This window comes from Larus michahellis, chromosome 2 (genome assembly GCF_964199755.1).
Source record: "Larus michahellis chromosome 2, bLarMic1.1, whole genome shotgun sequence".
NCBI classification, from domain to species: domain Eukaryota; kingdom Metazoa; phylum Chordata; class Aves; order Charadriiformes; family Laridae; genus Larus; species Larus michahellis.
Genome location: NC_133897.1, coordinates 139,874,830 through 139,899,611, shown reverse-complemented (window position 1 = coordinate 139,899,611; position 24,782 = coordinate 139,874,830). Strand labels below are relative to the sequence as shown.

Genomic DNA, 24,782 nt, shown 5'->3' with positions numbered 1-24,782 from the left:
ATGCTCGGGCGCCGATAAGGAGCCTCCAGCGCTCCCCGCCCGCCCAGCCCGGCTCCGGCCCCCCGGCCCCCCGGCCCATCCCTGTCGGTTCTCCTCCCCGCCCCCCGCCCCCTCCCCAGCCCTCCGCCGCCCAGCCTCCCCGCGGCACCGCGACGTCGGGGCGGCCGGGGGACAGCGGCACAGGGGACCGCTGCGACAAAGTTAATCCCCCCCCCACGACAGCCACCCACCTTGCCGCGAGTGCCGTCAGTGGGGCGGCAAGGAGAGACGGGGAAATAAGTGTCCGTTCCCGGGGTTACCACCCCCCCCGGCCCCCGAAAGGCAAGCACAGGGGGCACGGCTGCCTGGCTCCCGCTGCACAATTCCCTTTGGAATTTTGGAACCGGCCGTAAAAAGATTCACCGTTTACGGGCGGGGCCCACAAGGCAGAAGGGTTTATGTGCTTTAGTTATGTGCTTTAGGTAATCCTGCTGTAGCAGGGGAGTTGGACTAGATGATCTCTAGAGGTCCCTTCCAACTCTGAAGATTCCGTGATTCCGGGTTTCCTGCAACCCACTCGTAATTTTTTAATTTTTTATTTTTTTAAACCCCTGTGTTTCAGGGACTGGCCGGCCCGCGTTTCCTCCCCGTGGCCGTTCACTCGGTGGCGGCCAGCGGTGAGCAGAGCAACAGCTGGAACTGACGCACTTCTCCCCTAAGCGTCTCAGCCAGCGGCGGGAGCGTTAATGGCATTTTTAGATCCCAAAGCGTTTCGGCTATTTTATATTTTCAGTATTTTTATACTCATTAAAATATTTTATAAAAAGCACCTTCAGCAGGTCACTGGGAAGGGGAACACACCAACCAATCCCTAATGTATAAATACAGTTTTTCTTCCATTATTTTGTTACTACAAAAAGCACTTTAGGTACGTATTTTAATTAGCTATACCTGCGAGCTGCATAAAACCGCACGCCACCGTTTAAACGCAGGCACTGAGGCCGCTCTGGTTGAGCGAAGTCTGAGACCTGTGTGTGCGCGCTATTACACAATAATGACGCACCGACGGAAGAACTTGCACTTGAAGACTGCAAAGTTTGGGTCTGGGCTGATTTTATCATCCATATCCCGCCCCCCGTCCCCCGCCCCCCCGCCGTGTCCCCTCCCGCTGCCGGGGGGCGCAGCGCCCCCTGCCGGCCGCGCGCGGCCCCGCCGCCCGACGACAGAGCCGGGGGGGATTGGAGACCTCTCCGGCGCGCGGGTGTGACGTCAGTCGCCGCCGCCGCCGCCATGGGGAAGAGCCGGTCGCGGTCGGCGAAGGCAGCGAGTGTCTTCAGCATCGCCCGCAGCGGCGCCGTCAAGGCCAAGGCCAAGGGGAAGGCGCGGCCCGTCACCTCCGGGCTGAAGCAGGTGAGCGGCGCCGGGGCGGGGGGTCGCCGGGCGGGGTGTGGCTGGCCCGGAGAGTGGCGCTGTGGCTTCCCCGGTGCGGGGAAGGCCGCAGCCCGGCCGCGTCGCCCGTAGGCCCCACGCCGGGGCGGCGGGCCGGGCTGGTGCGGCCTTTCTTTCTCTTGGGCCGCTTCTGCGGGGCGGGGGAAGCGCTAGTGAGCGAGGGACTGGGTACAGCGGTTTTACGGACAGCATTCTTCTGGGTACGAGATCGCGAAGTAGATGATTTCCACCTGAAAATTTGGTTTATATGTTGATGTCGTCATCTTCAAAAAGAGAGGCACAAAACGTTTATTTGGCTGATCTGCAAGCATCCACCACATGAGACTTAAAGCTGTTCTGCTTGAGGGGGACACATTTAGAAAATACCCAATGGAACAGAATTATAGAATTGGTTGGAAGGGTTGGAAGGGACCTTTTAGATCATTGAGTCCCACCATTAACCTAACACTGACAAAAACCATCACTAAAACATGTCCCTCAGCACCACATCTACCCGTCATTTAAACAGCTGCAGGGATGACGATTCCACCACTTCCCTGGGCAGCCTGTTCCAATTTTTTTAATGAAGAAATTTTTCTTAATATCCAATCTAAACATTCCCTCGAGCAACTTGAGGCCATTTCCTCTTGTCCTATCGTCTGTTACTCGGGGGAAGAGACTGACACCCACCTTGCTACAACCTCCTTTCTGGTAGCTGTAAAGAGCGATAAAGTCTCCCCTCAGTCTCCTTTTCTCCAGGCTGAACAACCCCAGTTCCCTCAGCTGCTCCTCATAAGACTTGTGCTCCAGACCCCTCACCAGCTTCGTTGCCCTTCTCTGGACACGCTCCAGCACCTCACTGTCTTTCTTGTAGTGAGGGGCCCCACAGTACTCAAGGTGGGGCCTCACCAGTGCCGAGTACAGGGTAGCAACTCTGTATGTCCTGGGGAGTGGGGTGCAAAAGACATTAGTTGTTTAATGAGCTTACATTTTTCTAGGCAACGCTTGCAGCATCACCGATGGTGTAATTCAGGGTACGGTTTAACAAAATGGCTGGATCCAAAGCACTGGGCACAGATGTGTGCCCACTGTGAGGGGAAGTCCTGCTTCTTTCCATCATCTTCCCGGCCTCAGCTCCCCTTACCAGGCTCCGGGCTGTGTTCCCACAGCTCGCCTTGATGCTGGCCCAGGAACTCATCACATACTAGGTCATTCAACTTGCTAAATCAGCAGCAAAAGCAATTAAAAATGTGTTTTGCATTTTTTTTCTGTTGGGTTGATGCGTTCAACAAACTTAATTATGAATGAATGTAAAGAGAAACTTTTTTTGGAGGAAGAAAGGATGGAGCCTTTTCTGATCTAGAAGCTGTTTATTTGTCTCAGCTGTCAAGTAAAACTGTGTCAGTCAGATGCACTGAACAGATCTAAGAGCACACCCTGCCTTCTGTTTTACTCTTAATTCCTCTTTTCCCTCTTCTAACACCTTAGATGGGCTGGGATGCACCACAGACCCTTCTAAAGCAATGGAAAAGTAAATGAGCAAAAATAATATTCTGCCGGTTTTGTGTCTGGAGAGCACCACAGCCCAGAGGAGGAAGAGAGTGGGTCGTGTGGCGGGGAGCGATGCAGGGGAAGAGGGATGGGGGTATCTAAGCAAGAGTTCTCCTTTTGGTAGCGGCAAGTCATTTTACGGTGTCTTCTTAAACCCTGCCTCCAGCCTGAGCTGTGTGATCTGCTGAGAGTCTAGAAGAGCATCTGATAATAAAAGCAGAAAGTTAGTGGCGTATTGTTCCCATTAGATTTAGTTGCAGTCCGCTGGGCAAACAGAGTTAAATAGCAGCTCTGAAAAAAGGCCCTTTCAGATTTCTCCTGGAAGCTAAAGCCACTTGACAAGTTCATCTGGTAGACAGACAGGAATGTAACAAAAATAAATTTGGAAATAAACAGGGAGCCCCAAAACAATTTCATATTGCTGGCGTCACATCTCCACTTAGTCTAGAGGGTTCTGTATAATAAAGGGAGAAACAGGTTTAAAAACATATTCAGTAGCTTATTAGGAGTAAAATTTTATTCTGTGTGTTTGAAGCCGTATTCTTTAATTCATTAAGCCTTTGGGGATTTACTTATCATTAAGCAGTATAGGAAAATGATAAAAAAAATCATTAAAATAGGTTTATTCTCTAATAGATAAAAGCTCATTATAACTATTCAAACAACTTCTGATATAGATACGCATGCTAGGTACAGAGCCTCTTTTTATGGAGGACTCCTGCCAGAGTAGCTGAGGATATCAGGTATTAAAACTGACTGGATCCTTTCAGCACCCCTGTGAAGCTGGAAAATGGTAACAAGCTCCGATGGGAAACCTGAGCTCTTTGTAAATTGCATTGCACACTGTCTCATCCGCTCTGATTTGAGCTAGGAGCTGAGTCCGTGTTTCTGGAGTCACCATCCAGGTTATTATGAATTGAACTGCTAATCTGAATAGGCTTTTTTTATCAGCCTCTTGCCACTGCTTTCTTACTACTGGTTCTCTCGGTCACTCACTCAGAATAAATGGAATTATTGTTAATGTACACACACTGCGAAGTTATGGAGGCTTTGAGAGCAAAATGAATACGTGTAACAGTTCACGTTTTGCTTCTGCTTATGTAAATTGCTGAGAGGTGAATTACAGGGGTAGCCTTTGGAACAGCAGTAGGTATCCTGAAATTTGGGGTTGCCTGAAGAAGTACGAGTGTGCTTCTGGAATATTTGCAACGTAATAGGCCATTATCTGGCTACAATCCTCTTCCAAATGTGGTGCTTCACAAGCAACAGGTGCTAGGGCTGAGATCAGCTGAATTTTAATTTGCTGCAGTGGTGAAAGAGTTGATGGCCCCATGCATCCACCCTGCTCCTCTATGACAGATTATTGTCCCCAGAGCACAGCACACATCTATGTCTTAGCTCTTCTCCTTTGAAAGCAAGCATCATTGCTGAAATAGCTTATGAAGGCAGACTTGGGCTAGTAAGTGAGGCTGCGGTGTCCAGGGACCAGATACACTTCCTGGTCTGATACAGCCACAGATGTTTCTTTAAATACCATAGCAAAATTTGATAGACGTTGTTGGCCAGACCTACAGTGTGAACAAGCAGGGATGCAAGGTGTGATGCTGAAAGGCAAGCTACTGGAAGAAATTCAAAATGGTAAGATCATTTACAAATGAAGGAAGGAGCCTTTCCTGGAACTCCACTCCAGCTAAGAGAAGCTGAGGGTGACACAGCGGGGCCTGTCCACAGCCTGGCTTTTGTTTTCTCTGTGTTCAGTTTCTGGGCTCCCATTCCAATAGTACAAGTTTAATTGCTTTCATAATTTCCAGTTTATTAGAACATTAGTAGTACATGACTAGATGATATAATTAAGTAACATATAAACTCAAGTTTAAAAACATACCTACTAAAAAGCAATTTTGGAAGATATGCATATAACACTGGCTGTATAATAGCTGTACAAAAATGGTGCAATTTCACATGCCAATGGAATTTCAGTTAAAAATACTAATGTGTGTGTTTTTTTCCCCTGCCCAGATAAACATTAGAAATGCTGAGAAAGTTAGTGCAATAAATAAAGCATTTGCTGAAGTTCAGAAAGAAGTACAGCAGCTATCAAAAAGCGCTGCAGCAGAACCTCAGAAGAGTCATGAGGTAATTTCCCTTTGTAAAAATTTGAGGAGGTAAATGAAAGGAAAATGCATGTTCAAAGCATTATATTCTGGCTCTAAGACTGCAGGCAATTCATGCAGTTGCTTTAAAGCTTTAAATCCAGCTTTATTAATTTCAGTTGTGTGGTAATGTTGAAATCTGGTTAGCATATTCAAGCGCTATATAACTACTAAGTCAAGAGAGAAGAGGGTGGACAGCCAAGCTGAAGCATGCTTCCAAAACATATTTTTAAATTATGTTCTATTTATTTTTTTTAAAAGTTAATTCCAGCTCCAGTCCCTTGATTTGAGACTTATGCTCAACATGAATAGACACAGAAAGTAAGGGTGAACCTTGCTGTTCCCCACCTGAAGCACCTGATAGTGCTTTGAACCAAACAGCTCTGCCTCTTTCTGTTCCCAATTCCTAAGGCTTCATATTGCCTCTTCAGAAGTACCAACATCTGAAACAGCAGTCTCTGTACTGGAGCTCTTGCCTGTAGCGCTTAAGAGTTCAAGACACTGTTTCACTCGTCTTCCTTTGTCTAGTTTATTAAACGGGGCTACATGCAGTCTTGAGCAAGAAATAATTCACAGAATTTAATTGCAGACAAGCTCCTCCGTATAAGCTCTTTATGCTCCTCCTGATATACTGGGCACAGTTTGGGGGAGAGAGAAAGCAGCGGGCTGGGACAAAGTACAGATAAATCCATCCTGACCGTTGGGGGAAGTAGAGGGAGTTGGGAGAGATGGACATGAGTTGAGTTTTATTTACTGCGCCTGGGGTGATCAAGTTTCTGTATGTCTGGGAGCACCAGAACAAGTGTCAAATACCTTAAGGAGAGGCTGAGGGAAAAATGAAACATTACTCGCATGATGCTTTGTCTTTCTTCTGCAGCATAAAGTATTGGCTGCTTATCTGTCACGTTTAGTGATTTTTGTAATCCCCCAAATCATTGAGTTATGACTGCAAAATTAGTCTAAATTAAATATACAAAGACAAACTACTCTTCTATAGATGACAGATATTTATTAGGGTTTTTTTTCAAGCAGAGTAAAGAGATACTGCTTTCTACTTTAAACTGTAACTCATTTCTTTCAGGTTTCCACACATCTGGAAGAGAAACCAGCAAACGTGGATGCTGCCACAAGCCTATTAGCTCAATTGTAGTGTATAATGGACAATGAAGGGATTGCAAGAAATGAAGATCAAAAATACTGATGGCTTTGTTTGTACAATTTTATTAAAAAAATCTTGTTAATATACAAGTATTGGCACACTTTAATACAAACTACAAACAGACCTTTCCTATCATCTAGGAAAGTGGAATGTCAGAAGTCAGTGTGAGAAACTTAAAGTGCTAAAACAGAAGGCACTTCACAAAATTGGTTCACTGAAACAGTTTAGCATAACTCAAGTTGATATCCTTCACTTTTCAGTTGGCAGTGAAAGCTTCAAAATTGATTCAAAGGTTAAAAAAAAATAGAAAGCTTCTTGGCAGTAAAGCTTCAAAGAAAACGCTGTTAACCGTGAGCAAGAAGCCTGATCATTTTTTTTTAAATGATGAAAAGGCTATAAAGCATTTTCACTTTTCTTACTAAAAAAAACCTCCAAATAGATTACACAGAGGACAATCAGGTGAAAAAACGTGCCAGAACTTTTGATAAAAGCCCTTTTTTCTGGTTGTTGAATTTGTTTTGTGAAGTAGTTAAAGGAAGCAAAAGGAAATATACTCCCAGAGTCAGTGAACTAAGAAGTTATACATTCATTATTCAAATACTTAGGTTATGAAGAAGTCTAGAATGTTATAGTTAGAGGTAGATAAGTAGTCCGGTTGACACAATATCTAATAATTTAGTATCTGCACATCAAAGAGATCACAGACTCCTTCATTATCATCCAGGTTAAAGTTGTAGTCATCTCCGGGAGTAGGAGAGAGTCGTAAGAGAGGAAAAACTGTAAAGTAGGAATAGTTTAGTTTAAATTAAAACACTTCTGGAACATCAGCCCTCTCTCATAATCCTGTATGTTTGTCATCACAAGTATCAGGGTTAGTTTTAATAATTAAAACAGTCTTGATAATCTGACAAGCATGCAAGAATACACACTGTGAATACCCCTATTGCCTTCAAACTAAGGCAGTAAGTGACACATCTACGTTTTTTTGCTTAGTATTTTAAGTGAACGTGCTGGAATGGAGTGATAGCTGTGGAATAGCGACTTAATTTCTCCTTCTGCAGCAAAGGAGCTCCTGAGCAGCTTTGAAACTTTTATCAGAAAGCCATCATTTATATTTGTATTCCTTTGTCTTGTTACAGTATTGCATGTATCAGCCTTCAAATAGTCATAGTTTTAAGTAAGGAATTTACCAGTTATCCCTGTTTTACAGATGAAAAATGGAGGCTAGCAGTTTCTCTGTGCGCTGCGTTTCAAACATGGACTTGAAGCCATCTTTGGGAAAGGAACACAAGAGCAGGCTCAGTGCTCATGCTGCACCCTCAGGAACACTAACCTGGTGCAGATGAGCTGGGCGTGCTGTACCTGCTTTAAACGTGGAGACCATTTCCATTTTAGCCGTGTATTGGCACGGTCACATAATCCCATCTTGCCCCTCAGAGCTTATAATTACATGGTTATTTCTGGAGGAGCCCCGAGGTTGTCTGCTTGAAGGGCAGATATGAGCAGAGGCAGCATATTTACAGGGCAAGGGGAACAACGCCAGCTGAGTTCACCTCTTCGCCTGGCACCGTAGCAAGATGGAGCAGGGAGCATGTGAATTTACAAGCTGCGGTTCAGTTCTGCACTCGGGGCCACCAAGGTGCAAGAACAGAAACGGGTGACATTTGACTGTTCTGATAGTGTACCACAGCTGGCCATGGATCAGTCTGCGTGCAGGCATGTAAATATGATCTGAAATGTTTACTCAAAGCTTCTGCAGGAAACCTGAGGCAGAACAGAATTAAACCACATTTTCTTCTTATTTTTTTTTTTAAGGCAGCACTCTAGTCATCAGGCTGTTCTTTCTTTGTTCCTGAATTAAGGACTGGTGGGTTACTCATGCATGTAAGTGCTTGCTGGATTAAGGCTTTAATATTTTGATTGTTAAATAAAACTGTTGCAGGGAATGGAAAGGGGAGCAAAGACAAGAATGACAAAGGTAGAGGAGGGCAGTACAGGGGAAAGAAATAGTTTCATACTGACTCTTGGCATCGGATTTAACAGACACCTACCAAGAGTGCTGTTCACGCAAACCCACGCTGCTACTTGTGATTATTAGAAAAGTAAAGATGCTAAATACTTACCGTCAGAAGACATGAGCTCATCAATAATATCTCCACTGATATTTCCTGTGAAAGACAGGAGCATGTGTTTATGGAAGTCAACACACATTCTCTGCATTAAAACACCGAATTGCAAAGTACAGCATGGCTCGTGCAGTGTCGGAGCTGTGGAGATAGCACGCCACGTACACGTAAAGGATATTCGTCTTTGTATCCCTCAGTTTTTCCCGATATATTTCTCCCACTGATCCCTTATACCCTAGAGCCGTGTAAAATACGAACCTTATTTGGTGGCAGAAAAATGTATTTTGCTCAATGCGAGTTTGCTACTCAGGTGGCTGAGCGGCTTCATTAGATGAGCAAAGGCCTGCCATTTCCTCTGTGGGGAGAGCGTGCCTCTTTCCCTCTGCGTAACTCATCAGTAGCTTGGTCACAAACAAGGGCTCAGGAAACTAATAAAAACATTTAAACAGTAACTGCTGCTTCCTACCTGCGGGCTCCTCCATCTTTGCTATGTCGAACGAGTTTGGCTTGAGGATACAGTTAACATCCAGGGGCAGCAAGCCCTGGTAGTCACTGGAGCTAGCTGTAGCTTGGGCGACATCTCCTGAAAGGCTGGGGTACAACACCGACTCCGGGAGGCTGGAGTAAGGAGCTGCTGGGGTTGCGCTGTCCTGCTGCACGCTGCCGTCTACAAAGACAGAAAGTTGTAAAGTTTGTTACGGTAAAAGGGAACACAAAAGGCTGCACCTGGCTCTGTCTTTCGAGGAGAACTTGGGATGAGGCGACAGGAGTCTCCCCCTTCCAAAGTCACAGGCACAATTTATTCAAGACCTCTCAGAAATGAAGTCTGCAACAGTGACAGCATTTTCTTAAGTATTTTCATATTACCCTACTATTATTATGAAAAAAAAAATACCTGCTATTCAGGCAGTCTCTCTCTGTGGCTATGTGGAAGAAGGCCTTGTGGCACAAAATCTGGAACTGGTGCCTCTGTCCTGCCTCAAACCAGGACAATTACCTGTCTCATTAAAAGGTACATGTTCAAATCATAAAATCCTTCAGAGGCTGGCAATTTCGTTCTGTACTGCATTCTGGAGAAGCACCTCAGAATAATTAAGAGGATCACATCCAAAACCTGTTTGGTATAAGATGATAAGCTACAAGGGAAGAATCCGTTTCACCATTCAGAAGAGGAAGAGGCTTCTCTGTAGCCTCCTGAGAGCTGTCAGTAAGCCCTTGGGGTAGTTTCTTAACAGACAGCTGCTACGCTATGGAAATTCTTAATTTTTCCTTTATCGACCACCTTCTCTATCAGTTTCTTCTTTCCCTCCAGTTTCCCTTCCTCCCTCACCCCTCTGAGGGAGGAAAAAACCTGGCCCCACCTGATGGCGTGTCCGCAACTGATGTTTGCGGTAACTCTTGTCCTTGGTTCAGGTCATGCTGCTCTGGTGGGTTTTGAGGAGCTGTGGCAGGTTTAAGGGGAGTCGCTGGAGCTGCAGGTTGAGTCGGGGGCTGTGCAAGGTCATCGGGTGGAGGAACTGGAAACACCATGGGCTTGGAGGAGTTTGACTCTTTATTTATAAGCAGCACATGGATAGGTCCTGAACTACTTTTAAGATTGATCTGGTATTTCTTCTGTCCATTCTGTCCCTGTAAAGGGGGTGTATTATGAAAGTTACCGTTCCTTGAGAACTCGGAACTTTACAAAATGTAACAGTAACTGCATAGAGTCATTTCCCCCAGAAAGTAATCCAGATGTTTGAATAGAATTCTCAGACTGATGCAGAGGATAAATACAGCGTTCATCTAGTTAGATCAGTAGTAATAGGTGAGAATTGGCACAAACTTATCAAATCATACTCAGGAAAACAAATGAATTAAAACTAATACATGTGATCTAATTAAAAAAAAAACCCAAACAAAAGAACACAACAGATTGCAAACCTCTAATGTATTTACCTGAACAGAACACAGTTACAGAATACACAAATATACAGTTCTTCAAAGTGCTTAACTACTTAACTAAATCTTGAATTCAAGTTACACAAGACTTACAGCAGGACTGCATCTTATCAATAACAGCAATGATAAATAATGATTTCTGTACATTTAAATCTCTTCCTTTTAAACGGAGCTTCAGAATGATCCTGGTTAGGACCCAAGCATCCTAAAACAGCTGAATATCTCACCCAGACTGAGTGAACACAGGATCATGAATTAGTAGAAAAAGTTCCTTAGCTGATTTGCCAGGCCTTTTAGTTATTTAAGCAATACAGCTAGGACCAGCTTCCTCTAGCACAGTCTCGGTGAGACCGCTGACTCTGCAATGGCTAATTTAGTGAACAGGCTTTCAACAAGTATGCTCTAGAAAAAATGAGGACGAAAAAAGTGGGAAAGGAGCCTCGGGGGAAGGGAACCGAAACAAAAACATCCAAGTTGAAGTTGGTGATGAAGACTAAGATCAGCTGTTTTAGTCCTTGACAAAAAGTCAAAAACACCCCAACATCACAGCTGCTAACTTTGGTCCCGCAGAGAACCTTACCATTGCCTGCACTGTTTTCAGCAGAGACGGACAAATAGTATCACTGGGATCGGCTTCATGGTTCTAGCTTTGGATGCTCTCATGATATTAGACTGTGTTTAGCCTCACTAAAAATAGCTTGTGAAACTTCTCAGGTGAATTTCACCCTTCTACAAGCATAGCGGCTATCATGCTTCATACAAAGCTCTCCCACAACTATGTAAGCCCTATTTAAAACAGAGCACTGCAACAAAAAACAAATTAAAGATGGACAGAGGTAAGTAACTTGGCCTCCTACTTTAATCCTGCCTGTTTAAGCCTTCTGGCTATAGCCAGACAGCAGTCTGTGTTTCTCTACCCAGTCTAGTACCATGTTATTAAACATAAACTAAATCTAAACTATTCCTACAACTAAATCTAAAAGGCTTTTTTGTAAGAGATCTGATTTAGCAATACAATAGAGAGAAATTTGACACATAAAAGTTGCTGCTAACAAGTTGTCAAGGGAATTCATGACAATTATGCTTAATTTGGAAAGCTGCAACATTTAATAGCAAGAGGGAAGAGAGGGCAAAGAAACCCACTATATATAGAAGACAAAGTTACCATTAGGCTATCCAGGTATCCAAATACATTTTTTCCCACCCGTCCTCTCCATTCTCAACTGACAGCATCTCAATTTTTAATGTTTTTTCCCCTCTCACACATAGCTAGAGAGAAATCCTCTCCTCTAATGCAGCTTTTCTTTTCCACTGTCCCTCTAGAACACTTAGGTAAACAAGAAACCAGTACATACCATTTCGGGTATAGGTACTTCTAACTGTGTACCACAAGGTGCTTGAATTGCTAGAAGCGTGTCTCCTGGTTAAATAGCAATTTTTGAGAAAGTGTTAAGTGTGCATATTTTTCTTAAGTCTTGCATGATATCCACTCAAATGAGATATAGTAATTCCCTAAGGCCACTTAAAACACTGCGTAATTCTAGCATAAATAAACTTGCGGTGGGACACGCATATTCCCTGTAAGATCCAAGTATATCCCATAATATAAATCACAGAATTCCAATACTTAGACCATAGTTGCAAGAACCTTTTCTTGTAGCAATGCAGTATTTTCCACCTCCTCTACCTGTTTGTTAGTGCCCCCGGATCTCCTAGTTGTATACATAACGTGAGGTGAAAGTGTTTAACTAGTTCCAGCTAAACCAGCTCTCAGGTCCAGCTCACTTTATGGCTTTGAAAAATGGTGGTAGGACAGAGAGATTTAACAGGAGAAGGAAGAAAAGGTCTTCACGATTGTCTTCAGTACCAGCACTTCCCAGTGTCTAAGCTCACAGCTTCTGCAGCACATACAACTGGGATGTCACAGCCGACTATCAAACTCACCTGTGGATTATGTGCACTAAAACGTATCGGTTAAAGTCAGGAGATCACAATTACGTCAACAGCACTGGCACAACCTGCCGCACACTGCAGGTCACTCAGCTACCTGCACACCATTTCCCCTTTGTCCATACCTTGGAATAATGCTTTTCTTTCTCTGCCTCCTAAGAGACACTTACATGAAGTATTATGTGACTGGCATACTAGGTGTTTCCACATTTTGTAATGTCTCTCTTTAGTAACAGCTCCTGTTTTCTAAACTCTGCAGTAGTTGTCTAATTTTGCACTTTTATTCAAAACCAAACACAACCTTCCCTTGTGGAAAAGAAGAGATGGTTTTGAGCCAGCCACTCCCCTTGGGTGCCCCAGGATCAGGAAAGGATATCAAGGGAAGTAACTTCTGCCAGCAATTCTTGGCAATTTCTTCAAGCCTCCTGTACAGAAGAAATCCTTTTGATTTAGTACCAATGCCCCGTCTTTGAACTTTAGCTGGCCCCATTTATAATACACCACCAGGAGCTCCCTCTGGCTGCGGCTGTCACCAGAAAATTTTAGGAAATTTGGACCTGCCAGGTCTTTCTGGTGGGTTGGACCAACATGCCCTGTCCCTGGTTCCATTAACAGCCTGAGGCGAGCTGCTGCTAAGGGTGAATACAGAGAGACATCCAAAAACAGTACTCAGAAAACAGCTGAGCTTCTGTTCCGTACAATCTGTGACTACCACTAGAAAATGCCAGAACTTGCTAGTAATGAACATCACGAGAGACGTCTACTTACTACTGATCACTACTGAATACTTCTAAATTCAAAATACTTACGGGGAAAAAGCAGGTTAGTTAGCAAGTTAGTTCTCAAGAGGAAGATCAGAAAATCCCACACTTGAAGAAATACAGCCTAGCAGCAACTTACCATTGAAGCAGTTGCAGATATCTTCATGGGTGACATATGAAAATGTAACTTATGTCAAGGAACGTTTTTCTTAAAGCAACATGAAACTGGTATTTGTTGCCCTTTAAAAGAAGCTTGTCCAAACTGATCCTAAACTATAAACTTATTGCTGTTACTCAGAGGTGTAATCAAGGCATGATTTTTGGCTTTCAGAATGGCTAGTTAACAATAGCAGAGTTCTGTCTTTTAAAGAATAAAAAATATCTATTTCTGTGAAGAAAATAAAAAAAGAAAAAAGTTGCACAGCTTGAATGAGAAGAGATTATTCTAAAAAAGGAGAACATGTAAAATCTTGTTTTGAAGAATACCATTTACCTCGCTAACTTGACACTATAGAATTCAAGTACGTTATCAGAACTTCCCAGAATCACACAAAAATATTGCCAGAGGGGACTTGAGAGTTCATCTGCCATCCCATTCCCCTGCCTCAAGGTAGGATCAACTGTTAAGACATTCCAGAGAGACATTTGCTTCCCCTCTTCTGGAAAACCTCCAGTGATGGATATTCCACCACCTCCCTGGGGGGTCAATTCCAGTGCTAGCTCTCCCAAGGGACAGCTTCTCCTAATGTCTAACTTCAATCTCCTTTCTACAAAATGCATTTTACAGGAAGCTTCTGTAGAGCAACTGCAGGCAATTTTTAAGTACTTATCATTGGTACTATACATAATAAGGGCACTTTTCTGCTCCGAATCTCAGATATCTATTTTGCTCAATATCTTGCAAGCCAGCGAAACACATGGTTACAAGTAATGTAGCAGGAACTCTCTGCTCATGGAGTATTTACACACAGGATATTTTTCCAGTTCCAAACCCAACGAGCTTCAGGACACTGTCAACTCAATTTATCCTGTGAGTGACAGCTAAATTTTTTCAGGAGAAGGAAGCAACACAAAAAAAGATTCATGTAAAGCACTGCTGAGGAAGTATAAATTTAAGTGCTGGGAAGTAATACAATTAATTTAAAGTAAAACATCAGGATTACACCACGGGCTTAAAAATGACTGCCATATATCTATATGTACATGTGCTAAATTATTTTCAGGTTAACAATCATACAGTCACAGAGGTTTAAAAGTAACGCCAATAAGATCTACATTTTCTTTCTTTTTGAAACAAAACCAGAAAAAAATACTTGCCTTTCCTTGCTTCTGTATAAAATGGACTACATTGTGCTTTACCCATTACCTACACTTTTAACTGTTGCTTTAATTCTAGTTCCAAGATGCACACAATTCATTTAAAAGGATATTGGTGGTTTGTAGAATCATCCATGACGTTCTTGATACTTTGCTGAAGCCACAGTTTTTGCTGATCCAATTCCTTTTCTTTTAGCTCTAGATCTTCAATTTCAGCTTCCAGATACCTCAGCCTGTCTATGACTTCTTTTGTATTGCAGCCAGCACCTACTCCTCTTAAAAAGGCATAAGGTTCATGAAAACACAAGTAGTGAAAATCTGACGCAAACACATGAAGTTAATTTCTTAAGACCACTTTCAACATTTTGAAAATCTACCAATGTTCAACACAAAGGAAATAAGCGTTTACCCTCCCAGCAGTGTTTTAACAGAAAAATGAAAATTCTTAACTTCAAATCAAATTTCGAATTATCCTTTACCTATTTTCTTTTGGAATGTAGCTTTTTCTTCATTGGAGCTCCTTTGCAGGCCCTTTCTCCTCCCCCTCTAACTTTCAGCTTGGGCTTCCACCTTCAGCGACCCAAGAGAAAATAGGCATGGACTACGCGAGGGTAGGTAGGTGGAGAGCCTGTGTCCCAATGCCCTTCCCAGATTCAGCTAGAGTAAATTTTTCAACTACAAGCACTAGTTATAAAGTAGCAGTACAAGTTTTCTGAGTTTCCCTCCTGTATGCTTTAAACTTGATTTTATGTATCAAAGACGCAAGTTAAAGGGAAGGCAGATAAAGTTCATTTGCAACTTTACTGTGATTCTGCGTAAACCTGTGATTTACTGTGTAAAACGTCACATTGCTCACTGATACGCGTCACATTACAGTGTCACATCTAGTCAGGAGAACTGGAAAAAGGCAATTTTTTTGCTCTCAAGCACGTGAAAATTTGCACAACTAACAAGGCTTACTTCCACTGAATGCTGTTTTTTGACTTCTTCTCGATGAGATCAATCCCCTCCAAAACATTGGTGATATCATAGATCCTCCTCTTCTGCCTCACAGCAAGGGTATCGGCAGCCTGTCAAGAGAAGAACAAGGAGTATCAGCAACCTCCATCTTGAGGGCAAAATGCAGTTAAGCCATTCCCTTGGAAAAATGACAAATAACGTCATGCTGAAGGGAGAAGGTTCGGCTCTTCAAGAGCCAGAATCATGAATTCAAAAAGCTCAGCACCTGCACGTAGCGCTACAAAGCGTGCTGAGAGGAGCCGCTTCTCTGAAGGCCAGCAGGCCTACCCTTGTTGGAGAGGAGAATCCACACGTGTTGCAAAGACCGTGTTCGGCATTTGGAGCATCCGCTATTCAACTGCACGCAGGAGCTTGCAATGCTCTTTTTGGAAGGTAGGGAAAAAGTAGGGAAGGCAGACAGCAACACCCTGCAGTGGTGGAACAAGCCTCTGAAGCCAGCGACATTAAGTTTATCATCCCTGCCGCTGACGCTCGAGGTATTGCAGTCTGTGTGTGGATTAAACTGTGCCGGGACACGAAGCGACAGGGCTGTAATTTCACAGAGCGGCGGAAGGAGAGCTGTGATACTTCAAGCCAGCATGGTCCTCTACGGTTTCACTGCACGAACCCACCTGGCAGCGCACCTGGGCTGGCTCAGTCTGTCACGCTGAGTACCAACAGCCGTTTCACAGCCACCGGGACCCTGGCACGGCTCGTAGGGATGCTCGCCGCTGCCACGCTATCACTTTTACCTTACAGCCAGCTAGGCCCTGTGTCTGAGAGCTGTCACAGCTCTTCACTCAAAGCAAAGCAGAGTGTCAGGCAGAGGAAACAGCCTGCTTCATGCCGTAACTCCCACCATGGTGACTTCTATGCACCTGATGCAAAGACTTAAGATAAAATAAGCAAACTTGAGCTAGTCATGCCTTCCACAGGCTCATCTCTTTGATGCTGTAAGGCGGCTCAAGTCCAAAGAATACTAGCAAAAAGGGGAGAAAGCAAAGAGGAGTCTGATGCTGTAACTACTCAGGACACTCATATACAATGATTACAAGGGATTATATGTATTCAACTGATTAAAATAAAATAAATTAAAAAAAAGGAAGAAAAATAAAGAGAGGGATAGCTAGCAAAGACTTCTGCGTCCCAAATTTGAACTAATGCATAAAGCCAACTAATTTCCAGTATAGGCACATAATGGTTTATTTCAGTTTGTCCAACAATCTATTAAATTAATGCTTTTAGTAAAGTAGCCTATATGAAGAGTACAACCGGAGACAACCACAAATAGGAAGGAAAACCAAATCCATTTTTTAGCAAAGTCCATAGAAGTCCTTTTACAGTATTTTCTGAAGCATAAACAAACTCACTAGTCTTCCAAAGAAATCACACTTTCCTATTAAAAAGTTAATTACTAAGGCTTAGTAGTCCAATTCACACTGGTGAATGTTTTGCTCGTGAAGTAAAATTAAAGGAAAAAATGAAAGAATGCAGATTAAAAAAAATACTCTCACAGCCATGAAGTATAAACACTGCTCTTTCTCCTTGACAGTGATGTACCTACTAACCAGTGTTTCTACTGATACTGTTATCAACATTTATCTTTTGTATGGTCTTCTGTAGCAGCCTGTTAAAATCTTTTCCTATCTAACAAAACAAAATACACACAAATACATATAAAGCACATGCTTTAGTTCTCTCCAAGGGAACAGGCTCTTTAATCACTTGTATCAGCAGGTATGCACCTGCTGTCTCAACCTGCTATTTCTGCAAGAGAAGCCTTCAAAATCTAGGAACTGACAAAATTGATGCCGCCTGCGCAATGTTTAACCAACACCCTGCATATCTCAGAGTCTTCAGAGGCACAATTTCTACAAGCTCTCTACATTATTCAGTGCAAGGAAGGGACAGCACACGCTTAATCAGCTGCCATTCTGATCAATTAGTTTCTGCTTTTTTCCCATTGCTCAACACACGGACCTAGGGCTTAGTCTACCGCTCATGGTTTGAATGATGAAGAAACTGCTCTGGAGACAGATTTCATTACCTTATGAGATTTTTCCAAAATGCCTGTCTGTGAAATATATAAATGATTTACTAATCTTAATGCATTTTCAACCAAGGTTTAAGACTAAAAAAAAAACATCACCAAGTGCCTGATTTCAGATGTTTCAAAGTTGGAGTGGTGTCAGTACTCTAAATTCTATTGCATTTCGTATGCCCAAAGCAGAGCTCCCACTAACACCAGCAGTGGAGATTCACTGCTGCTGCAAAAAGGGTGCCAGAACCCCAGGTTAGGGACAGAAAAAAATGAAGGACACAGTTACATATCCATTTGGCTTGACTAGCACTGTATATAATTCAATCATAACTGCAAAGTAGTCCAACTACTTAAAACAAAAATTACAACAGTGAAATCAAACTGGGGCCAGTCTGGAAAGTTTAACCCAGACATTAACTAACCTTCTGGTACTGGTCTTATTACCTAATTATCGTCTGAAAATTGTATGGCGTGTTTCACAGATATTTTGAAAACCAATTGAAAAACTCCTCCCCAACTCTCCAGCAGCCACCAATGTAACACCTTCTGGTAGACGCAGGGCTCAGAAATTAAGTTCAGGCATTCAGTTCCTCCACACAAACCATGCACTAATGATTTCAATAATTAAAAAAGCCTCATGAGACTTTCAAACAAATCTCCTGTTGTCAAAAACACTTTTAAAACTCATTGTTTCTCAGCCTATGTCAAACTGTTGAAGCAGATCTCGGCAGCACAAGAAAGGGGCATCTACCACAATGGCCCTGGTAAGATGTTTGGACTAACTTCCACATTTCTCCCTCTGAATCATTTGTATTTTTAGTTCCTTCATACATTTTTTTAATGTAAAGCTGCTGCACTCTATTCACTCCTTCTATATCTCCTCATACTTTGAATATATGTGTATGCAAGACAAGCACTATGTAAGTGTCTCATAGACAGGTTCTGAACTGGAAGAAAAACACCTAAGTGTAGTGCTTCAGTTCTGCTTGCATTCAGATTGTGCAGCTTCTGGAATACAGAAAATGTGCTGTTCAGCACAGTTTCAGCTGCAGGCATGCAGACACACACACACACACAAAACCCTGCCCAGAAATTAAAAAAAAACAAAACCCAAACCAAAAAACCAACCAGAAAAAGGATAATCGAGAGTTTGGGTGCATTCTCACACAACTTCTTTGCTCCCTGGGAGCTGACAAAAGGCAGCGGGAATTATCAGCTGCACATTCCCTGCAGTAGCACTGAAGAGCAGAGGAATTTGCTAGAGCACGGCCGCAGAGTCATTACTGAGAAGCTTAACAAAGCTGAAGGGCCAGCAACACCTGCTTCTCTCCGTGTGTCAAAGGAAAGAGGTCCTGCATCTTCCAGCCCGTCCCCATAACAGATGACGCCTTCTTCTCCCCAAGAGGACTGTCAACATTTTGATGGGAGTTTTAAACTGAACGCTGTGTTTGGCAACCTGTACGTCAAAGTACTGAATACCACTGCACGCATAAAAGTTAAGGGAATGTAAAATTTAATAGATAGGCTTTTTCTTCCTCTGTGGAATAGGGCAAGTGTAAGGCAGTTGTTATTTGTTCCTGATCAATACATTTCTACAGGTAGTAGCAAACAAGTAGATTTTAGAGTACCCGATGTTTTGCACTGATGATCAGAAACACTACTTAACCTTGAATATAGCAGGGGCAGCATTTTGCTATAAACCAAGCCCGTTTAGAAATCAAGGCAAAAGCAATAGCATGCTGCTGAAGAGAAAGAATACACAACGTTTTGGGGTGTCATTTCAGGTGGCTTATCTCTTATTCACTCACCTTGCTCCTTTTCTCTCTTCCCTGCAATTCACGGGTTGCTGCATATATGAACTTTGTTTTCTTTCCCTTCCATCTCACCCCTTAATGTTTTAAGCTTATTTCCTTAACTAGATTTGTTTGTATAGGGTTTTTCAGGGACAGTTACACAATTACTGGAGAATAGCTGTTTGATTTTAAAGTAAGCACTGCAGAAGTCAAATTCCAAGCAAAGAAAATCCTCACTTCCACTCCCATGAGCCGTCAGATGTTAGCAGAGAAGCATCCAGCACTAAAACATTTCCAAATACAGTTCCGCATACAGACCTTGCGGGGCTCCCTGCTCCTAAAGCGAGGAACAGTGGCCACACGTAGGATGATGCATCACTACTGCTTCCTGATGGGTCAGCACACATGTCCCAAAGTATCCTCTTATGGACCGTTTGACTATAATTACAGATGTATCAAAAAATCACCAGATGTCCTATAGAAAAGCTTTTCACCCTCAATTGCTAAATCACAAAGCCAGAAGTACACTTAATGTTTCCAAATGGTATTTTCTTCATAGTGCACTGCTTGGTTTTGCTACAGAAATAATAATCAGCAGCACAACATCAGACGGTCAATACCTGCCGCAGGGAGACATCTGAAGATGTTCACCGCATGAATCATTTCTTGGAAGGCTCTGTTCCGTTTCAAGACTGCCCTGGTTCTTCAGTTCCCTGAGCACACCGACATAACGAACGTGCATGCTGGTTTTCATCTTTCCTTGGATATGTGGCTTATTTGTGAGAAACACTGGTTACAGAAATGTATGTTCTGACTCACTGTTTATGAAAGTACCAACAATTTACTCACTTCAGTTAGTATTTACTTCCAACAAATGGTACCCTGAAATTCAGAAACCAGTCTCCAATAAAGGCGTTGAGCAGAAATGTCTACAACTTGTTGCAATGCCCACTTACTTTTCCCTGGCTATCAATCCTTCCATTCCCTCTGAGCGGATACCTTCCTCACAAAAGGGAATGAAAAACATCATCCCTTCCCTCTACAGAGCCCAACTTCATTGTTCGAATCCATCCCCTTTGGCTCTTTAAGCTAAGCTTTTTGGCCTGATGTCTTACAAATTGGTTCTGTTTTGCTTCTCAAACCAACCTGGAACAACTCGCGGCACATGACAGGTAAGAAAGTAAGCTGCACAACAATCTCTGAGATGCGGACTGATTAGTTCCGTTGTACTAAAGAAAGAGGCAGTTAAATACTGAGAAGTTAATCAGCTTGTCGAGACCACAGCACAACTAAAAGAGGAATATAAAACCTATCAGCGTCCCTCCCAGTTCCCCCTGAAGTTTCACTAGCCACAGTAACATCACTGAAGTGCTTGCTCTCTGAACAGGGATACACACACAAAAAAAAGCTTGGAGAACACCCGTCACCTCGTGGAGCCCATTAATAAGAATAGTCAACAAATAAGGTCAGTTTACCGGAAAGGACTTCAAGTAACCAAAGAGCCAAGCCAGTCTCTTACTGCACTTTCCTTAACTCCTCAGCACCTCACCGAGGACCTGAACCTGCCAGGCAAAATATCCTTTTTGCCTCAATTTGCTGCACACCCCGACAGCCGAGCAGAGCCCTGGCCCCTTGGCCGGCGGGGCAGGATGCTCCAGGGAACGTGGGACACCTTGTCAAGGGTCCCTCCTGTTACAGGGCGACCCAGCGGCACAAAGACCTGGCCCAAGGTGGGGGCTCGTCCCAGGGCTTCACCGGGGAAGCCCCAATGCCTTCGCCGCTCACAGGCCACAGAAACGGGTGACGACCATTCGCCGCCCACCCTACCAATTGAGCATCTTTTAGATTATATATATAATGTACTAAAAAGGCGACGGTGTGTTTTTCAACATCGTTTTCCCTTTGCTGAAAGGGCATCGAGGGGCGACGGGCGAGAAACATTTTTAAATCACGGCCCGTGCGCTGAGGCGGCACAGGAGAGTGAAAAATAAATAGAAAAAAAACCCAAAAAAACCCAACCAGAAACGAACCAAACCCCAGTGAGCTACATTTTATGCCCGGTAACCATTTTAAACTCTTAAAAAAAAGAGCCGGAACGCGTATTCTAGCCGTCCGCGGCGGCTGACAGCCGTCCCCAGGCAGCGGCCGGGCCCCGTGGCGGGGCCGTGGGTGCCGGCGAGGCCCCGGGGGTGCCGCGGGCTCCGTGTCGCCCCCCCCGCCGGCGGCGGTCAGGCCGCCGCCATGGCGCCGCCGCCGCCCCGCCCCGCCCCGCCCTCGCACCGCTTTGAGGTCCAGCACGCCGTCCTTGGCCTCCTGCAGCAGCGACACGAACTTGGTGGTCAGCAGCCCCAGGCTCTTCTCGTGGCGGCTGCTCCCGCCGCCGCCGCCCACCGCCTCGGCCGCCGCGGCCATGCCGCCAGCGGGGCCGCCCCGCCGCGCCACGTGTGGCGACCGCCGCGCAACGGCCCGAGCCCGGAACGCAGCCCCGGGGCCCAGGGCTGCGGCGGGAGGGGCGGTGCCGCAGGAAGTGACGCCGCCGCCGTTGCCTGGAGACCGGCATGTTTGGGCGGCGGGGGGCGAGGGGCTGCCGGTGGGGAGCGGGCCGGGCCCGCCCCGCGGGGCGGCCGCCAGGGGACAGGTGGCGGGTCCGGCCCTCCCAGGCCCCGCGGGAGGGGAGTTACACACGGCTGGCAGCGGCACAGCCGGGCTGTCGCTCGGGCGTCCCCAGGGCGGGCGGCGCAGGCCTGGAGCCCGACTCGGGAGGGGACCCCGCGACCCTGCCTCGCCTCCGCACGGCGGCTCCCCGCCGCCCGCTTCGCCGTTTGCATTCGGCGCAAAACCAGGCAGATTAACGATAAACTGTGTTCTCGCCTCGCCTGAGGCAGGGCCCGGGACGCGCTGATGTTCCAGCGAGAGGCGCTGAGAGTTGGGGGTGCTTACCCCGTCCCTTGCGCTGGTGTCCGAGCAGGCTCGGCCTTAACCGCCATCCAGGTACGCCTCTTCCCTCAAACAAAAGTAGAGAAGCTTTTGAAGTCCATACAGCGTAAGACTTGAAGAGATGCACTTCAAGAAAGAAATGCTGGTGGGAAAAGAACCTCAGATACCCCATCGCGTGAGGCAGTGGAGCACGTTATGGAGGGACATCGCACCAAATGTGCTGTGCCTCACAGGAGCTGTACCTTTTTTGGACATAGCACATTCAGGGCAATATATGTATATATAGGAGCAAACAGGTGTGCACTCCCTCTGGTCCTTGAATCACATTCCTCCTGGTCTTGGGTAACAGAGGAGTTTCCTAACTGACTATACATTCAATATTGATTTAAATAGATCCATTGTCTTGTCTGGAAATGAAAACAAAGCAGAATCTAATAACAGAATCGGGTTTAAGTTGTTATAATTAATGCAAGAGAACAAATATGCCTTGCACCCGACAAGATCAGAGTTCACATTTTGTTTAGATTCTTATTTTATGCATTCAGTTATCTTGCACCTTTCAGTAATCTTGGGCTGAAATTTTTTTTTCTTGTGAGTAGGTAAATCTGGCACAGCTTTGGCCTACACTATATTTTTATTATTTTAAAATTTTGAGGCTATTTCCCATCATTTAAGTATCTATTAAAAAAGGAAGACATACAAGCATAAAGAGGGAAGTGATGCCAAAGACAGAATTAGCCACAAGAAAAACAAACGGTCGAAACACTACTAACACGTGTATGTACCCAAGTACTGTAATACAGATTTCTGAGCCAAGAGCAAGGAACGAAAAGAATTTGCAGTAAAACCCAGTAACAATTCCCTATGACAAAATCAGAAAAGAGTTTCAGAATGAAAATTTTGGAGGAAAAACACTGAGCCGATATTAATAAATTGAATCAGGGTAAGAGTTAAGTTTTTCTCACCTTCCTGGTGCATTCGAGGTATTCAGTTACTTCACCCCAAGGGGCAGCTTTGTCAAATAATAAGCAAAGAAAAAAGAAGCGCCCAAGGAAACACTTAATAAGCATGACAGAAAATCACTCTGAAGTGCTGCAGCCTTTCTGCCCAAGTGACAGCTGTGTAAAAGCTGTAGAACAGCTTCCCCGGTCTTTCCTCACCTCACATGGCTTCTGAAAAAGCAGGAGTGTGTAGAGCAGGAGGTAAAAATGAGAAGTCATTTTCTTCTGCATTTAGGTAACATTGTTAATTTGTATCAGGGAATCAAGAGATCACTGGGCTGCTGGTAGGCCAATAAATTAGGCTAATTTTAAACTTTACAGCAGAATTTATTAGACTGACATTCATTAATCTAATTGTGCTAATTAGATTACACCTTGCTACTAGGTACTAGTTTTTACATGCTATCAACTGTTAGCCGTGATTTGAGGCAGTCAGTGCTTACCAGCTCTCTCCCCCCTTAGCTGGGAGTACACGGCACCACGGAGCAGATACCTCCTCGTTAGCGCTGATGGCTCCAGTCCTCGGTGGTCTGCGGGGCTGGGTGCAGGAACTCTGGACGCAGGGAGGCAGAGCTGGAGCAGGTATCTGCTCTCTGCGCCCTCGCACAGATTTGGGATCTTACCCTTTTATAAGACCGTGCAATCTCTAGACCATTCCCAGACCTCCACCCTCAGATAATGTTACTGCGCGAAGCAGGGCGAGGGTGTTGCTTTTCCCAGGCCACTCCAGGTGCCTGTTTTGTTATTTTGCTTCACTGCTGCTTCCTTTCTTAAAACAAAAGCAGTCTGTTCCCAGCTCTCAAGGTTGTGCTTTGTCAAAGAGCAGTCACTGACCATCAGTGAGTTGTTTTTGGTGCTGTGGCCTCTGCTTTCAAGGCCTTTGTTACAGCCCCCACGTAAGCTGTGCCTCTTAACAAGAGGTAGCTGGTATCAAGCTCTGGTTCACAGAGCAAGTTCTCATAAGTTGGTAACGAGACCAAGAGGCCTTGCAGAGTTAGCCAAAGGCCAGGGGCTTTTTACTAGCACTGGTGCTTTTATTGGGCTGCTGGGTGCAGAAATGCATATACAGTTAGTTACACCATATCGGCGTACGTAAGTCTGCATTCTGAATAACCCGACATTAAATTCAGCTTAGCAGCTTCTCTTGTCACTGGAGTAACAGGACTCTGCTTCAGCTACTGCGAGGTGGGAAGAAATAGCTCCACCTGGTGCAACACCAAGTAACTGGTATTGCTACTGCAGCATTAAACCCTTCAGAGTACAGTTTAGTACAGTGACAGTTTAGGATCTTCTAAGAACAGGCAAATGAAATAAATGCTTTGCGCAGTGGAGATGGTAAAGTCTCCATCGTGAAAGAAGTAAAACAATCATATTAACATAAAGCTTACGATTGGCTTAAGTAAGAAGCTGTTAGCTTATTGTCTCCTATTTTTCAAAAGCCTCGTAGGAAGCCTATTGCTGCAGAGAACCAAACTATGCTGCCAAAAAAGCCACTCAAAGTTGCAGGAGTCATGGCAGATTAAACATTTTCAGGTAAATTCTTGATCTCTCATTGCAAGAATCTCTACCCCAGTGAAGGAAAGCTTCAAGCTCTTGCCTTTGGGCCTTTGATTCTACCTTCTTTTCTCTTATAAAACACATGATGC

At 44.5% G+C, this 24,782-nt stretch overlaps 2 protein-coding genes across 3 annotated transcripts; one reads left to right on the top strand and one right to left on the bottom strand.

Annotated features, from left to right (window-relative positions):
- Positions 1-1,230: 1,230 nt before the first annotated feature.
- Positions 1,231-6,359, top strand: RBIS (ribosomal biogenesis factor). The gene is made up of 3 exons (XM_074577367.1): positions 1,231-1,389; positions 4,978-5,094; positions 6,193-6,359. Exons 1-3 carry the CDS (start codon positions 1,270-1,272, stop codon positions 6,259-6,261), a joined length of 306 nt encoding a protein of 101 aa, XP_074433468.1. The 5' UTR covers positions 1,231-1,269; the 3' UTR covers positions 6,262-6,359.
- E2F5 (E2F transcription factor 5) lies at positions 6,317-23,739 on the bottom strand. Of its 2 annotated transcripts, none has more exons than XM_074577366.1 (9): positions 23,580-23,739; positions 15,326-15,435; positions 14,479-14,640; positions 13,188-13,231; positions 11,693-11,757; positions 9,758-10,025; positions 8,863-9,063; positions 8,394-8,438; positions 6,317-7,047 (listed from the first exon to the last, which is right to left on the bottom strand). In XM_074577366.1, the coding sequence occupies exons 3-9, from the start codon at positions 14,499-14,501 to the stop codon at positions 6,938-6,940; spliced, it is 756 nt and encodes a 251-aa protein (XP_074433467.1). In that variant the 5' UTR covers positions 14,502-14,640; positions 15,326-15,435; positions 23,580-23,739; the 3' UTR covers positions 6,317-6,937. The 2 variants fall into 2 exon arrangements, with proteins under 2 accessions (XP_074433467.1, XP_074433466.1); XM_074577365.1 differs by lacking the exon at positions 23,580-23,739 and adding an exon at positions 21,479-21,708.
- Between the last annotated feature and the right edge of the window lie 1,043 nt (positions 23,740-24,782).